The sequence below is a fragment of the Sapajus apella genome, unplaced genomic scaffold (assembly GCF_009761245.1).
Source record: "Sapajus apella isolate SASKATOON/1434 unplaced genomic scaffold, GSC_monkey_1.0 scaffold290, whole genome shotgun sequence".
In the NCBI taxonomy this organism is placed as follows: Eukaryota; Metazoa; Chordata; class Mammalia; order Primates; family Cebidae; genus Sapajus; species Sapajus apella.
This window is the reverse complement of record NW_022437230.1, coordinates 208,664-225,938: the sequence shown is the minus strand read 5'-3', so window position 1 is coordinate 225,938 and position 17,275 is coordinate 208,664. Positions and strand designations below refer to the sequence as shown.

The following is a 17,275-nucleotide window of genomic DNA, read 5'->3' as shown; positions in this document are numbered from 1 at the left end:
TAAAACCTACAGACATAATGGAAATCATACTAGATTTGGAGTCCACTGAAATATATCTGGTCAAGCAACTTCAGGAAACCTCTGCCAGATGTCTCTGCCTCCTGAAATCCTGAGGCAGGTGATTAGTAGGGGAATCCCAGGGCCATAACAAACACTCACGCACACGCATTCACACCTGCAGGAACATTCGCACATTCACCATTCACACCTGCCAAAACATTCCCACATTCACCAGTTACACCTGCCCAAACAGTCCACATTCACCAGTCACACCCGCTCAAACACTCCACATTCATGATTCACACCAGCCTGAATATTCCACAATCACCATGCACGCCTGCCTAAACATTCCACATTCACCATGCAACCTGCCCCAAATTCCCACAGTCATTATTTCTACCTGCCTAAACATCCCCACATTCACCATTCACACATGCAGCCATTTTTGGTAGAACCAAAAAATAACTTTTATTTCCCAAATCGTATAATAGAGCATATTATTGGTAACTCCTGGTAAACTGTGGTGCACAACCCTCTGCAAGGGATCATGGGATGAGTAGTTATCAACATTCCATCAGTAGGAATACGAGGGAGCGCAGAGGAGATGGGAGTGGCTGTTGTTCAAATGCCTGTAGAAACTATAACTGTCAAGAGCTTTCTAGGGTCTTTGTTGTGAAAGAAGCTTCCTGGGTGAGATAGATCCAAGATGGCCGCTTAGGAACAGCTCAGGATTGCAGCTCCCAGTGAAAGCGCAGAGGGTGAGTGGACACCGCATTTTTATTGCCCACAGACTAGGAAATTCCCAGGCGGAGGAGCTCCACGGGTCGCCAGTGCGCTGTGCCTGCCGGCCGCCGCTGCTTTACCCTGCATGGCTGCTTTGTTGGCGCCCCAGAGCAGCGGTTCTCTGTACAAAATACACCCATCCGGGTGCCCTCTTGGCTGGTGATTGCAACCATGGGAAGTCGCCCATTCGTCTGTTTGAACAGGGGACTGAGCAGGGAACCAGGACAGTAGATTCCAGGGCAAAAAAAGCGCCATGAATCTCAGTGCTGCTGTTTAAGCCAGCGCAGTGACTTGCTGCAGGGGAAAACACACAGACCCCGGCACCTCTTCATCAGGCGACTGGAACATCAACTTGAAAAAAAAAAAAAAAAGGCTCTGAGCAGGGAGCCAGGCAATCAGGCTCAGCTGGTCCCACCCCCACATAGGAACAGCAATCAGAAACTCTCTGGATTGAGAGTTTCACAGCAAGCGCAGCTGAACCCAGGACAGTCCAGCTCTGTGGCGGAGGAGCACCTGCCATTCCCGAGGCAGCCCACCACTACGGAGGTAGTCAGCCAATGCTGAGGCAGCCCGCCATTGCCAAGGCAACCTGCCCATTGCTGAGGCAGCCCGCCATTGCCAAGGCAGCCCGCCACTGCAGAGAGACTCTGCCTTAACAGAAGCGGGCCACCATGCTGAGGCAGTTCTAACTACACCCCTATAAACAGGACTGCAGGGAAGTTCACTCGGCAGCTGGGTGGAGCCCACAGCAGCTCAGCAAAGCCTCTACAGGCAGACAGTGACTAGGCTGCCTTCTCGCTGGGCAGGGCAGCTCTGAAGTAAAAAAAAAAAGCAGCAGCATAACGGAAACTCATAAAGCCCTAAATCCCTGGGACAGAGCACCTGGGAACAAAAAGGGGTTTATTAGTCCTGCTGCAGAAGACCTAAATGTACCTGCCCAGCAGCTCTGAATGAACAACGGACCTCCCACTCAACATTTGAGCTCCTAAAGAAGAGACCGTCTCCTCAAGCAGCTCCCTGACCCTTGTATATCCAAAGAGACACCTCAAAAAGGAGAGATCAGATTGTAACTTGGCGGGTATCCTTATGGGACAAAGATAGCAGAAGAAGAAAACTGGTAACAACCCTTACAGTTCGGCAGCTGCTGCAGGTGATCCCCAGGCAAGCAGGGCCTGGAGTGGACCTCAGCAGACCTACAGCAAAGAGACCAGGCTGTCAGAAGGAAAACCAAGAAACAGAAATAACCTCATCATCAACAAACAGAACGTCCACTCAGAGACCCAATCTGAAAGCCAGCAACTACAAAGACGACAGGTGGATAAATCCATAAAAATGGGAAGAAACCAGCGTAAAAAGGATGAAAACACCCAAAACCAGAACACCTCTCCTCCTACAAGGGATCACAACTCCTCACCAGCAAGGGAAGAAGGTTGGATGGAGAACAAGTGTGATGAAATGACAGAATCAGACTTCAGAAGGTGGGTAGTAAGAAACTTCTGTGAACTAAAAGAACATGTTCTAACCCAATGCAAAGAAACTAAGAACCTTGAAAAAAGATTTGACGAAATGCTAACAAGAATGGACAAAATAGAAAGGAATACAAGTGAATTGATGGAGCTGAAAAACACAACACGAGAACTTCGCGAAGCATGCACAAGTATCAACAGCTGAATTGACCAAGCAGAAGAAAGGATATCAGAGGTTGAAGATCAACTCAATGAAATAAAACAGGAAGGCAAGAATAGAGAAAAAAAGGGTAAAAAGGAATGAACAAAGTCTCCAAGAAATGTGGGACTATGTGAAAAGACCTAATCTACGTTTGATAGGCGTACCTGAATGCGATGAAGAGAATGAATCCAAGCTGGAAAATACTCTTCAGGATATTATCCAGGAAAACTTCCCCAACCTAGCAAGGCAGGAAAATATTCAAGTCCAGGAAATACAGAGAACACCACAAAGATATTCATCAAGAAGAGCAACCCCAAGGCAAACAATCATCAGATTCACCAGGGTTGAAATGAAGGAGAAAATACTAAGGGCAGCCAGAGAGAAAGACCGGGTTACCCACAAAGGGAAGCCCATCTGACGCACAGCAGATCTCTCAGCAGAAACCCTACAAGCCAGAAGAGAGTGGGGGCCAATATTCAACATCCTTAAAGAAAAGAACTTTCAACCCAGAATCTTCTATCCAGCCAAACTAAGCTTCATAAGTGAAGGAAAAATAAAATCCTTTGTTAACATGCAAGTACTCAGAGATTTCATCACCACCAGGCCAGCTTCACAAGAACTCCTGAAAGAAGCTCTACACATATAAAGGAACAACCAGTACCAGCCACTCGAAAAACATGCCAAATGGTAAAGCGAATCAACACAATGAAGACTCTGCATCAACTAATGGGCAAAACAGCCAGCTAGCACCAAAATGGCAGTATCAAAGTCACACATAACAATATTAAACCTAAAAGCAAATGGACTAAATGCCCCAATCAAAACACACAGACTGGCAAATTGGATAAAAAGACAAAACCCATCAGTGTGCTGTATCCAGGAAACCCATCTCACATTCAAGGATACACAAAGGCTCAAAATAAAGGGATGGAGGAAGATTTACCAAGCAAATGGAGAGCAAAAAAAAGCAGGAGTTGCAATTCTCATCTCTGGTAAATTAGACTTTAAAGCAACAAAGATCAAAAGAGACAAAGGAGGACATTGCATAATGGTAAAAGGATCAATGCAACAAGAAGAGCTAACGATCCTAAATATATACGCACCCAATACAGGAGCACCCAGATACATATGGTAAGTTCTTAATGACTTACAAAGAGACTTAGACTCCCACACAATTATAGTGGGAGACTTTAACACCCCATTGTCAATATTAGACAGATCAACCAGACAGAAAATTAACAAGGATATCCAGGACCTGAACTCAGACCTGGACCAAGCAAACCTAATAGACATTTACAGAACTCTACACCCCAAATACACAGAATATACATTCTTCTCAGCACCACATCACACCTACTCTAAAACTGACCACATAATTGGGAGTAAATCACTCCTCAGCAAATGCCGAAGAACAGAAATCATAATAAACAGTCTCTTAGACCACAGTGCAATCAAGTTAGAACTCAGAATTCAAAAACTAACCCAGAACCGCACAGCTTCATGGAAACTGAACAACGTGCTCTTGAACGTTGACTTGATAAACAATGAAATGAAGACAGAAATAAAGATGTTCTTTGAAACCAACGAGAATGAAGACACAACTTACCAGAATCTCTGGGACACATTTAAAGCAGTCTCTACAGGAAAATATATAGCAATAAGTGCCCACATGAGAAGCAAGGAGAGATCAAAACTTGACACCCTATTGTCAAAACTGAAAGAGCTAGAGGAGCAAGATCAAAAAAACTCAAAGTCTAGCAGAAGACAAGAAATAGCTAAGATCAGAGCAGAACTGAAGGAGATAGAGACACAAAAAACCCTTCAAAAAATCAATAAATCCAGGAGCTGTTTTTTTGAAAAGATCAACAAAATAGACAGACCACTAGCCAGATTAATAAAAAAGAAAGGAGAGAATAACCAAATTGATGCAATAAAAACGATAAAGGGGATATCACCACAGATTCCACAGAAATTCAAACCATCATCAGAGATTGCTACAAACATTCTATGCACATAAACTAGTAAACCTGGAAGAAATGGATAAATTCCTGGACACTTGCCTCCTCCCAAGCCCAAACCAGGAAGAAGCTGAAACCCTGAACAGACCCATAACAAGGTCTGAAGTTGAGGCAGCAATTAAGAGCTTACCACCCAAAAAAAGCCCAGGTCCAGACGGGTTCACAGCTGAATTCTACCAGACATACAAAGAGGAGCTGGTACCATTCCTTCTGAAACTATTCCAAACAATACAAAAAGAGGGAATTCTTCCCAAATCGTTTTATGAGACCAACATCATCCTGATTCCAAAACCCGGCAGAGGCTCAACAAGAAAAGAAAACTTCAGGCCAATATCCATGATGAAGACAGATGCAAAAATCTTCAATAAAATACTGACAAGCCGATTGCTACAGCACATCAAAAAGCTTATCCACCATGATGAAGTAGGCATCATCCCAGGGATGCAAGGCTGGTTCAACATACGCAAGTCTATAAACGTAATTCACCACATAAACAGAACCAAAGACAAAAATCACATGATTATCTCAATTGATGCAGAGAAGGCCTTTGACAAAATTCAACAGCGCTTTATGCTAAAAACCCTCAATAAGCCAGGTATTGATGGAACGTATCTCAAAATAATCAAAGCTATTTATGACAAACCAACAGCCAATATCATACTGAATGGGCAAAAACTGGAAGCATTCCCCTTGAAATGTGGCACCAGACAAGGATGTCCTCTCTCACCACTCCTATTCAATATAGTACTAGAAGCTCTAGCCAGAGCAATCACGCAAGGGCATTCAAATAGGAAAGGAGGAAGTCAAACTGTCTCTATTTGCAGACAACATGATTGTATATCTAGAAGACCCCATCGTCTCAGTCCAAAAGATCCTGAAACTGATAAGCAACTTCAGCAAAGTCTCAGGATACAAAATCAATGTGCAAAAACCACATGCATTCCTATACACCAATAACAGACTTAAAGAGAGCCAAATCAAGAACAGACTTCCATTCACAATTGCCACAAAGGGAATAAAATACCTAGGAATACAACTAACAAGGAACGTAAAGGACCTCTTCAAGGAGAAATACAAGCCACTGCTCAATGAAATAGGAGAGGACACAAACAGATGGAGAAACATTCCATGTTCATGGTTAGGAAGAATCAATATCATGAAAATGGCCATATTGCCCAAAGTAATTTACAGATTCAATGCTATCCCCATCAAGCTACCAATGACCTTTTTCACAGAACTGGAAAAAACCACCTTAAGCTTCATATGGAACCAAAAGAGAGCCCTCGTAGCCAAGTCAATTCTAAGCAAAAAAGAACAAAGCAGGAGGCATCACACTACCGGACTTCAAACTATACTACAAGGCTACAGTAATCAAAACAGCATGGTACTGGTACCAAAACAGAGATATAGACCAATGGAACAGAACAGAGGTCTCGGACACAACACAACATATCTACAACCATCTGATCTTTGACAATCCAGACAAAAACAAGCAATGGGGAAAGGATTCCCTATTTAATAAATGGTGTTGGGAAAACTGGCTAGCCATGTGCAGAAAGCAGAAACTGGACCCCTTCCTGACATCTTACACTAAAATTAACTCCAGTTTAATTAAAGACTTAAACATAAGACCTAACACCATAAAAGCCTTAGAAGAAAATCTAGGCAAAACCATTCAGGACATAGGTGTAGGCAAGGACTTCATGACCAAAACACCAAAAGCGTTGACAACAAAAGCCAAAATACACAAATGGGACCTAATCAAACTCCACAGCTTGTGCACAGCAAAAGCAGCAGTCATTAGAGTGAATCGGCAACCAACAGAATGGGAAAAAATTTTTGCAGTTTACCCATCTGACAAAGGGCTGATATCCAGAATTTACAAAGAACTAAAAGATTTACAAGAAAAAAACTAACAAGCCCATTCAAATGTGGGCAAAGGATATGAACAGATACTTTACAAAAGAAGACATACATGAGGCCAACAAACATATGAAAAAATGCTCATCATCACTGGTCATCAGAGAAATGCAAATCAAAACTACACTGAGATACCATCTCACGCCAGTTAGAATGGCGATCATTAAAAACTCTGGAGACAACAGATGCTGGAGAGGATGTGGAGAAATAGGAACACTTTTACACTGTTGGTGGGAGTGTAAATTAGTTCAACCATTGTGGAAGACAGTGTGGCGATTCCTCAAGGATCTAGAACTAGAAATACCATTTTACCCAGCAATCCCATTACTGGGTATATACCCAAATGATTATAAATCGTTCTACTATAAGGTCACATGCATACGAATGTTCATTGCAGCACTGTTTACAATAGCAAAGACCTGGAACCAACCCAAATGCCCATCGATGATAGACTGGATAGGGAAAATGTGGCACATATACACTATGGAATATTATGCAGCCATCAAAAATGATGAGTTTGTGTCCTTTGTAGGGACATAGATGAACCTGGAAACCATCATTCTCACCAAACTGACAGAAGAGCAGAAGAACAAACGCTGCATGTTCTCACTCATAGGCGGGTGTTGAACAATGAGAACACATGGCCACAGGGAGGGTAGCACTACACACTGGGGTCAGTTGGGGGGAAATAGGGGAGTGATGATGGGGGATGGGGAGTTGGGGAGAGATAGCAAGGGGAGAGATGCCAGATGTAGGTGATGTGGAGGAAGGCACCAAATCACACTGCCACGTGTGTACCTATGCAACAATCTTGCATGTTCTTCACATGTACCCCAAAACCTGAAATGAAATAAAATAAATTGGAAAAAAAAAGAAAACATATCAATAAACAAATAACATAGAGTTAATGTGAATCCTGCCATCATGTAGGGTGAATTCCCCGAAGTTATATTTCAGATTCATTTTGGATATTCTGGTTCATTTTCCTTTGTAGATAATTTTGAAATTGGAGTCTAATGAACTGTGTTGCATAAGTTCATGCAGTTTTCCTCTGCAGGAAAGCAGATAAATGTGTTAGTAGCTACAAAATGATATGTGGGGAGAAAGTGAGTTTTCCTTTAGCTTGGGTAATGATCCAATGTAGAGGGAGCAGTGGGTGGTTCAGGAGAGAGGCGCGATCATTGTAGGAGCGAGGCCGGTAACAAGTTGGGAGCCATGGTATACTGACCTGAGGTGAGGGGGCTGGCTTGAGTTAGGAGTGTTGTATGCAGAAGGACAGCAGAGAGTGTCTGTGAATCACTGAAGGTGAGGGTGGCCTTGGTCGTCCCTGACATAGTGGCAGCAACAGTGTGATTCACCAGCAAGATCTTGACTCACTATAACATGGTGAAATCTTTCTTTGAATAAAGAAGAGTCAAGGGGTAGTGATGATGAAATAGTCACTCTTGGGAGCCTATGGATTTCTCCATAGTATGAAGCCACAGCCGAGCTGTTGTCTATTATGAAAAGTACATGTACTCACAGCATTTAACAATAATCCCTCCAACTGAAAGAGAACTGGCTCACTGGATCACTCAACCACTGTTCTGCACAGGATAACATATAGTGGAAAAATGCAGTCTGGTGCTGACTTTAATTTTTGTTTTCTCCTGCAGGCGGGTAGAGATAGGACACAGTTGTTGCCAATGAACTTTCAGTAGATCAAGAATCCTGAACGTTTGAATTGCCCTTTCCTCCAAGTGGGAGGGAAAAAATCAGTTTCCTGGGCTGGACTAAACAAAGACTTAGATAAACCTCAAGCCAAAGATAAAAGAAAAAAGGTGAGGAAAAAAGGCCACATGCAGTGGCTCACACCTGTAATCCCTGTATTTTTGGACGCTGAGGGAGGAGAATCCCTTGAAGCCAGGTGTGGTGTTCACGACCGGCCTGAACAACATTGTGAGACCCCTGCTCTACACAATTTTTAAAATTAGCTGGGCATCGTGGCACATGTCTGTAGTCCCATCTATTCAGGAAGATAAAGTGATAGAATCACTTGAACTTGAGTCCTGGGTTGCGGTGAGCTGTAAGTCCTGCGGTGCACTCTAGCTTCAGCTAAAGACAGAAACCCTGTCTCAAAAAGTGGGTGGGTGTGTGAGCGACATTCCAGTCTTGTCTTCAGCTGGGCTGCCACCCACAGTGGGAGCCCTGTCCAAACGTTTGAGATGGAGTCTCTTGGCCATGGTACTTGTAAGTCTGTGAATGTGGAATTTAGTGCTACAGGTTTGAGGGAAATTACAATGAGATTTTAAAGACGAGTACATTCGTTTTTGCTTTTGTTTTTATTTTGAGATGGAGTTTTGTTCTGTCGCCCAGGACGGAATGTAATGACACGATCTCCGCTCACTGAAACCTTCACCTCCCAGGTTCAAGGAATTCTCCTGCCTCAGCCTCCTGAGTAGCTTGGATTACAGGCATCTGCCATGATGCCTGGCTAAGTTTTCTTTTTTTTAGTAGAGATGGCATTTCACCACATTGGCCAGGCTGATCTCAAACTTCTGACCTCAGGTGATCAGCTTCCCAAAGTGTTGGGATTACAGGCGTGAGACACCGCGTCCGGCCAAAACCGGGTACAGTTGTAAAATGGCCTTGTGTTTTGTGGCTATTACATCTGGATGTGTGATATTAATGGAAAGCTACAGCAGTCTGACTACTGAACGCAGTTGCCACAAGCAAGGAATTAATCTTTTCAACAATTCTCACAGGATAGGTGGTATAGAAAAAAGGGATGGATGTTATGTAAACTGATTTTTAAATTTTTTCGAAATTCAGGATTTCACCCTCTCCATTTCGCAAATATGATGAATCTTTTCACAAAATTTACATTATAATGTGTTTTCCAGAAGAAAAGGTCTGGAGGAAGAAATGGAATGATTAAAGAGATAAAAACTTTTCATCACAGAAGACTTTATGCTGATTTTTTAATAGCGGAGAAAACAGAAAACCTGGAACATGAAGAGAGACAAGGGAAGGAAGAAAGACATTGTCACTGTTTTTCAAAATTGTTACTGGAAACTCTGCACCTTTCCTCAAGAAATACTTCCCTTGCAAGCTTTCCAAGCCACTGTGAGCCAATGGTAAAACCACACTCACGGGTGGGCCACTGATTACTTTACAGGTATTCAGGGAAATCAGCTACCAGTTGAGAGGTATAAATGTGCAATAGCACAACCTTAAGAAAGCATACAAGTGTGAATTGATTGGGTCTACAGTATTTATAAAAAGCATGCATAAAAATTGGCAGAGATGGGAGGATCACTTGAACCCATGTGGTTGAGAGCAGCCTGAGCAACACAATGATGCCCCCCCACGCCATTTAAGGAATAATTAAATACACTAAATATACCAGGTGGGCATGGTGGCAGCCACCTGCCATACCAGCTACGCAGAAGGTTGCAGTGTAAGGAGGATTATTTGAGCCCAAGAGGTGGAGGCTGCAGTGAAGCATGGTCATGCCACTGCCCTCCACCCTGGGCAACAGAAAAACACCCTGAGAAAAAAGCATGTGTAAATATAGACATAAAATTCTTTATTTCTGTCACAAAAGGTCTTTCTAAGACATAGCCTCTACTAAGGGTGATGTACAACTCTGTGTTCTCAACGTTTCTGAATCCATGAGAATGAGTGGGCAAGAGACAAAAAAGTGTCTCGCGTCCCTTTCTTTCTACTACAAACAACCTGGGGTTCGGTGAGGGAACAGTGGGAAAACCCTGGCCAGACCTGCATGTGCCTGACTCAGTGTGCATGCCCCTTGCTGCACAAGTCCCTTTGTGGGCATGCACTTCGTCTGTCTGCCTTCTGTCTCTGCAGAGCTGTGCAAGGCGACGTAGTGACTTCCTTCTGCGGTGCCCACTAGGACTCAGCCAGTAGGTTCGCAGATCAGTCCTCCCAGAGTTGAAGTGTGAGAGAGTGTGAGGAGGAGCCCGCGGGCACGGTCCACGGCCTCCTAGGGGAAAGGACCTTGCGGTCCCTGTCCTTCTTCTAACAGGCCAAGATGCAACATTGTCCTTGCTGCAGTGGGGGTCCTGGACAGGGAAGGCAGCAGGTTCATAGGGCAGAAGAGGGCCTCGTGAACATACAGTGAGTTTTGAAGGGGAAACTCTTTGTGATATTTGAGTCCCGGAGGCACAGGAAACCACCCACCAAGGACACATTCTGAAATCCTCAGTGGGGACCTGGGACAGGGCGCAGAACTGTTGGGTGCAGGTGGGGTGGGGTAGGCGGGACATGGCAGGGCGCGGCGAGGAGGGGGGCCACAGCCCACAAGGCGGGCACCAACCTCACTGCGCATGCTCTTGGTGCGCCCACCTGCGTGCGCATGTTCACTGGGCGTCTTCCCATCGGCCCCTTCACCACGTGGTGAACGTCGCAGAGCTGTGAGGGTGTGAGGGTTACTTTACTGCGGTCCAGACCCTTTCTATCGCTACTGAGACTCAGCCGGTAGGTCTGAGTGGAAATGTGAGTGAATGTGAGGAGAAGCTTATGGCTTTCCAGGGCATGGGGCAGCGTGGTCCATGGCCTCCCACATAAAGAATCTTGAGGTGATAGTCCTCCTCATGCCGGGGCGCCATTTTGGGCCTTGTGGTGGGTTCCGAATGAGGGAGGAAGTTGCGCTGTGGAGTTGCGGGGTCAAGTGAAGATGGGGAGACCGCTAGGGGTGCCTGTGGAGGCATCCAAATCTTGAAAGGGCCTGGAGCCCCGGAAACAGGACATATTCCAGACTTCTTCGTAAGGACTCGGGAAAGGGCTGGGTGGGAGGTGAGGAGAGGATCTGGAACACAGTGAGTTAGAGACGGGAGCTCACAGCTATATAGAGCGCTTGGCACAGGTGTCCAGGGAGGAGTACCCAGGGTTTCGTCTCAGTTTCTCAGCTCTACGGTGGAGGTTCGAATGGGTGGGACCCTGCGTTCCAACAAAACTTGATTTTAGGTGGGAAATGGACTTAGAGATGGGTGTGTGATAAAAGCCGTGGTCACTGCAGTTTAAATTCACCAACTGTATTTTTCTAAAGATCTCCACGATGAAGAGTCCAGTTATGAAACCAACCTCATCGGAAATAACCCTGTGTCATTGGCCAGGAGCCTTAAGACATTGCTTAGGTAGCTTGACCAATTTAAGGGAGTGTGCAAGCATTCGATTCAGAAGGCGCACACACTCACTTGCCCCGAGACTTACTTTCAAAGTATTACAAAATTTCTTTAAAAAATTGCAAGTTGGCATTTCACTATGGAAGTGATCAAATATACCTACCCTGTCAAGTGCATTTTCCCAGTCACAGCTTTCTGTTTGCATTGTGAAATATGAATTGGCAAGGGAGATCAAGATAGGCCTAGACCAAGATGATATGTACCATGGATTCAGCTGGTTAGGCCCACAGGCAGATCCCACTGTAAGTTGAAGTGTGAGTGAGGGTGAGGAGGAGACAGCAGGCTTCCGAGGGTCGGGCCTCTTGGTCGGTGACTCCAAGGGAAAAGGGCCTTGAGGCTGTCGTCTTTCTCATACGGCTCCATGGCTGTGGGCCTTCTTATGTTGTCAGAGTCAAAAGGAAGGAAGAAGAAGGGCCTTGGAGTGGGTGGCAGGGGCGGGGCACGGCAGTTAGGTGAAGCTGTGGTGATGCTGGGGTGCTGTTGTCAGTATCCAAGTCCCAGAAATGCCTGAAACCCCTAAAAGAGGACAGATCAGAGCTGCGACGGTGTGGGCGGTAAGGAAGGGGTCTGGAAAGTGGGAACACTCTGGGCTGGTGTTCCCATCCCCAGGGTTTGTATAGCGAACCTCAGAGGTGCCAGCCCGGTGAGGACCCCCCACAACTATGTGGCAACTTCTCAACTCTGTCTTGGAAGTTCGAGTGGGTGGGCTGGGCTCTCCATTCCAACAAAACTTCATTTTGAACTGGAAATGGGCCTAGCAAATGGGTGTGTGACAAAAGCTGTGGGCACATTAATTTTAATTCTCAAGCTGTATTTTCTTAAATGTCTTACTAAGAAGACACCAGTTATGAAACAAAACCTCATTGGAAATACTGTGTGTCTCTTGCCATGAGCCCTAAGGCATTGCTCAGCTAGCTTGATAAACTTAATTGGTTGTGGAAGTATTCAACTCAGAAGGCATACACACTTATACATGCCCTCTGACTGACTTTTCAATGTATTACCAAATTTTTTAAAATTGCAAGTTAACATATGGTCTTGGAAGTGGTCAAATATATCCTCTCACGTGCGTTTTTCCAATCACAATATTCTGGGATTTTTTGTTTTTGTTTTTGTTTGGTTTGATTTGATTTTTTTGAGACGTAGTTTTGCTCTTATTGCCCAGGCTGGAATGCAATGGCACAAGCTTGGCTGCCTGCAACCCTCGCCTCCAGAGTTCCAGTGATTCTCCTGCCTCTGCCTCCCTACTTGCTGGGATTACAGGCACCTGCCTGCAAGCCTGGCTAAGTTTTTGTATTTTTAGTAGAGGCCGGGTTTCACCATGTTGGCCAGGCTGGCCTTGAACTCCTGACCTCAGGTCATCCACCCAGTTCTGCCTCCTAAAGTGCACACTGTTCTATTTGCAGAGTGAAATATGAGTGGGCGAGAAAGAAAACATAGACCATTACGACATGTGCGACTTGTTCAGCTGACCAGGCCTGCCGTGAGTGACTTAACATTTGATGTTTTCTATTAGCAGAATTTTGTTGATGTTGTCGTAGTGTTGTAGAATTGGTTTATATATACTGATGAAGTTCTCCCATGTTGATAAAAACATAAAATCAAACACCGCATGTTCTCACTCATAGGCGGGTGTTGAACAATGAGAACACATGGACACAGGGAGGGGAGCACTACACACTGGGGTCTGTTGAGGGGAAATGGGGGAGGGACGGGGTGTGGGGAGGAGGGGAGAGATAGCATGGGGAGAAACGCCAGATATAGGTGAAGGGGAGGAAGGCAGCAAATCACACTGCCATGTGTGTACCTATGCAACAATCTTGCATGTTATTCACATGTACCCCACAACCTAAAATGCAATAAAAATAAATAAATTAATTAATTAATTAAAATTTAAATTAAAAAGAAAGTGGTCGTGGCAGCTCATGGAGGAAAGAGTAACCCAGAGGACTACATACTAGTTTTGTCTGGATGTGTGATCTTGTGTTCCCCAGATTTGACTGGTGATTTCCTCTGCATTTTTATTTATAGCACAATATACACATTCAACCTAACGTAAATTAAAATGGCATCCAAAGCCATTGAGGGTAACAGTTTTAGACTAACCTCTCTATGGGAAGAGTGACTTTATGAAGAATAGGTATGTGGAATAGTTTTGGGGCACATCTTTAAACATGCGTATGATCAGAAGCATCTATGTAATGTGTATATGCCTATAATTGACATGCATTTAAAAGCAATTATTTAAATCTGCACACACGCACACACACGCACACAAACCCGTTTTCCCAGGAGCCCAGTGTGCCAGAGCCTCAACGAGAAAAACCACCAGCTGAAAGTCTGGATCCTACACCTGGTCAGAAGAGAGAAGAAGATCAGGGTGGAGCTAAGATTCGAAGTGCTTGGAAGGGTAAGAAAGAATGTGTATGGGGGGAGGAGGCCTATGTGTGCATCATATGCACACATCATATGCACCTTATGCCATGACCAGTAACAAGAGGAAAGAAAACATTGGGAAAGAATCTCAAACATTTATTGAGTGTTGGCTAGAAACGTGATGGGTATAGTTTGCAGCTTCCTGCAGTCCCTGGGTGTGATGAATCTTCTCTTTTTCTTCAAGCTGCATTTTGTATGCTTAAAATTACACTCCTTCCTAAATCAGATGAAAGCATTTAATTTGTTGTATGAAAATGTACATTATTGTACTAATTTAATTTGATCTTCTTACGATGTTGCGGTAAGATCTTCTCAGCCATGGTGTCCAGAGTGTTGTAAGCACCCTTTAACAGCATGTGGAGTGCCAAGTTACCCTACCTTATAACACCCTGAATAAAGCCCATTTGCAAAGGGATGTTAGCCTCATTTTGTAAATACAACTGTGGCCAGGCACAGTGTCTCACGCATGTAATACCAGCATTCTGGGAGGCTGAGGCGGGCAGATCACCTGAGGTCAGGTGTCTGAGAACAGCCTGGCCAATATGGTGAAAACCCGTCTCTACTAAAAATCCAAAAAGTAGCTGGGTGTTATGGCACATGTCTGTAATCCCAGCTAAGCCTGCTGAGACAGGACAATCGCTTGAACCCAGGCAGAGGAGGTCGCAGTGAGGCGAGATCGTGCCACTGCATTCCAGCCTGGAAGACAGAGTGAGACTGGGTCTCTAAATAAATAAATGAATAATAAAACTGAGGTTCAGAGACTGAGACTTACCAAGAACACTTGACTCATGGAGAAAGAATTTATATTTTGTTCCAAGGTTTACATTCTTCCCACCATCTGTGTTAGAAAATGTGAATGATTTTGCTTAAAAATGCTTAATACTCAAATGTATCTGTACTGTAACATACTTCAGTATTGGCTCAGGACTAAATGCAGTTCAGTGAAGCAGGATAGCAACCCCAGAAAAGAGGTCAATGAATGACAGCCACTGTTTCCTTTGGTGTGTATTTTTGACAGTATGTTTGGTAAAAGGTGGATAATTCAGGACACTGGCCTGCAGATAACTATATTAGTAGGATTTTGAAGGGGATTTTAAAAGTCATTTCAGTATTTGTTTAATTATTAAACACAAAGTACGATAAGATTATCATGAAACAAATTGTTTCCTCAACAGATGGCATTTTCAAACTAAAGATAGACAGAATTTTGGCTATGGACTATTTTAGCAATTCACTGTTAAGGGGGTTCTAGAATATGACAGTGATCAATGCCCATTAATTTATTTGCACATCAGTTACCATACTCTCATTGTAAGACAGTGATTTTGCTATTGTATTTTGTACTGTTTATTAATGACATTCATGTACAGAAAGTCACATATTTGGACAGAAGCATTACTTTAATTAAGATTAACCCCAACATTTTCAAGGTACCTCAACAAGGGATGAGTGTCATGACTATAAGTGTCATAGGCCCACCAACACATTGATGTACACCCTCAGAAAATTACATTAAGTTTTGATTAAAATGCTATCTGTGGGGCAGTCTTCAGATTTCCTAAGTAGCTGTGTGTTGATAATACACAATGGTAAAGTATGGGAAATGTAGGTGTGGTGTGATTTATCCTCAGATTGTCATTTAAGATAAGATATCATAATACAGGAAGACAAAAGTGGGACATCTTTGCATCACATTTATTACGACAGTAGCCAACAGGCTTTTATTGCATAACACTGAGGAAAAGAATATGATCATTTTCTCATTTATCATTCTTGTTTCGCTGCTCCAATCTATATCTTTGTATTTTTTAGTGCCCCACCTGAAAGCTGATCTCCAGAAGCTGTCTCAGTCAAAGACTGGGGGTGAATGCGGAGATGGTCGTGATGTACAGGGGAAGAGTGTGCCAAAATCAGAGGAATTTAAAATGCCAGAAGGAGGTATGTTATCCATTAAGATTGAGAATTACGTACTTTCTTTATTCCACAATACTATACTTTTGATAATAAAAAGAGAGCACATTACTGTCCCTTGAGAAACAGAGATTAAATGCAGACTTTCTTTGGAAGGTAGTTCAGACCCCAGAATCCTGACTGCAAAACTGAAACACTATCAGATATAGACAAAAATTGGTTCAAATCTATATTGAATCATCAAATAAAAAAAATTTTCTTCTGAGTATCACCAACAGCTAACAATTTTCAGATTATTTTCTCATTTCTGCTTTTCTCAAATACATTGTAACGCCACCTTGTATGAAATATGCCGACCCTGAAGGAGATTCTAGTACCAGCTCTAACACAATTTTTGAGATTCTGAACAAATCTCATAAGTTCCAAACCTGTTTTTCTTTTATTGAAAGTAGTGAATGCCCATCAGATAGATTCAAATCCATTTCGGTGCTGGTTTCTGGATGCTCTAGTTCTGTTGGAGAGAATGCAGAGATATTCTTATTTTCATGATTTGTTTTTCATAATAATGAGCTTCAGTCCAATTATAATATCCAAGTTGAGATTTCATTGTCCCTAAGAAAATGAGTGGGCACTCTGCTTGATGTTTGTTTACCTGTATGGAGACTTTCACGAGTGTTCTTGGATTTTGTCAAATCCTGAATTCTCTCAGCGTGTTGAACAATTGCATTTTTTTTTTCACACAGAGTCTCACTCTGTCACCCAGGCTGGAGTGCAGTGGTCCGATCTTTCTTCACTGCAACCTTCTGACTCCAGGTTCAAGTGATTCTCATGCCTCAGCCTCTTTTGTAGTGGGAATAGTACATGCTCCCCATGCCCAACTAATTTTTGTATTTTTAAGAGAGACAAGGTTTCACCTTGTTAGCCAGGCTGGGCTTGAACTCCTGATCTCAAGTGATCCACCTGCCTTGGCCTCCCAGAGTGCTGGGATTATAGGGGTTGAGCCACCTCCCTTGCCAGATCCAATGATTACATTTTAAAGTCTTCCTGCGGTGAAGCCTTGAATTACGCGGTGGCTCAAGCCTGTAATCCCAGCACTTTGGGAGGCCGAGGCGGGTGGATCACGAGGTCAAGAGATCGAGACCATCCTGGTCAACATGGTGAAACCCCGTCTCTACTAAAAATACAAAAAATTAGCTGGGCATGGTGGTGCGTGCCTGTAATCCCAGCTACTCAGGAGGCTGAGGCAGGAGAATTGCCTGAACCCAGGAGGTGGAGGTTGCGGTGAGCCGAGATCGCGCCATTGCACTCCAGCCTGGGTAACATGAGTGAAACTCCGTCTCAAAAAAAAAAAAA

General features: G+C 43.8%; 1 protein-coding gene across 2 annotated transcripts in view; it reads left to right on the top strand.

The window, feature by feature from the left end:
• The window catches only part of LOC116545570 (X antigen family member 5-like), a 46,290-nt gene that overhangs the window by 26,551 nt on the left and 2,464 nt on the right, over nt 1-17,275 (top strand). Inside the window, exons 1-3 of one of the 2 annotated variants that reach the window (XM_032272111.1) lie at nt 12,691-13,058; nt 13,868-13,973; nt 15,824-15,949. In XM_032272111.1, coding sequence (XP_032128002.1) covers nt 12,990-13,058; nt 13,868-13,973; nt 15,824-15,949 — 301 coding nt within the window. In that variant the 5' untranslated portion in view covers nt 12,691-12,989. Of the gene's footprint in view, nt 1-12,690; nt 13,059-13,867; nt 13,974-15,823; nt 15,950-17,275 lie in introns of those variants that run through there. The other variant, XR_004266354.1, reaches the window with a different exon arrangement.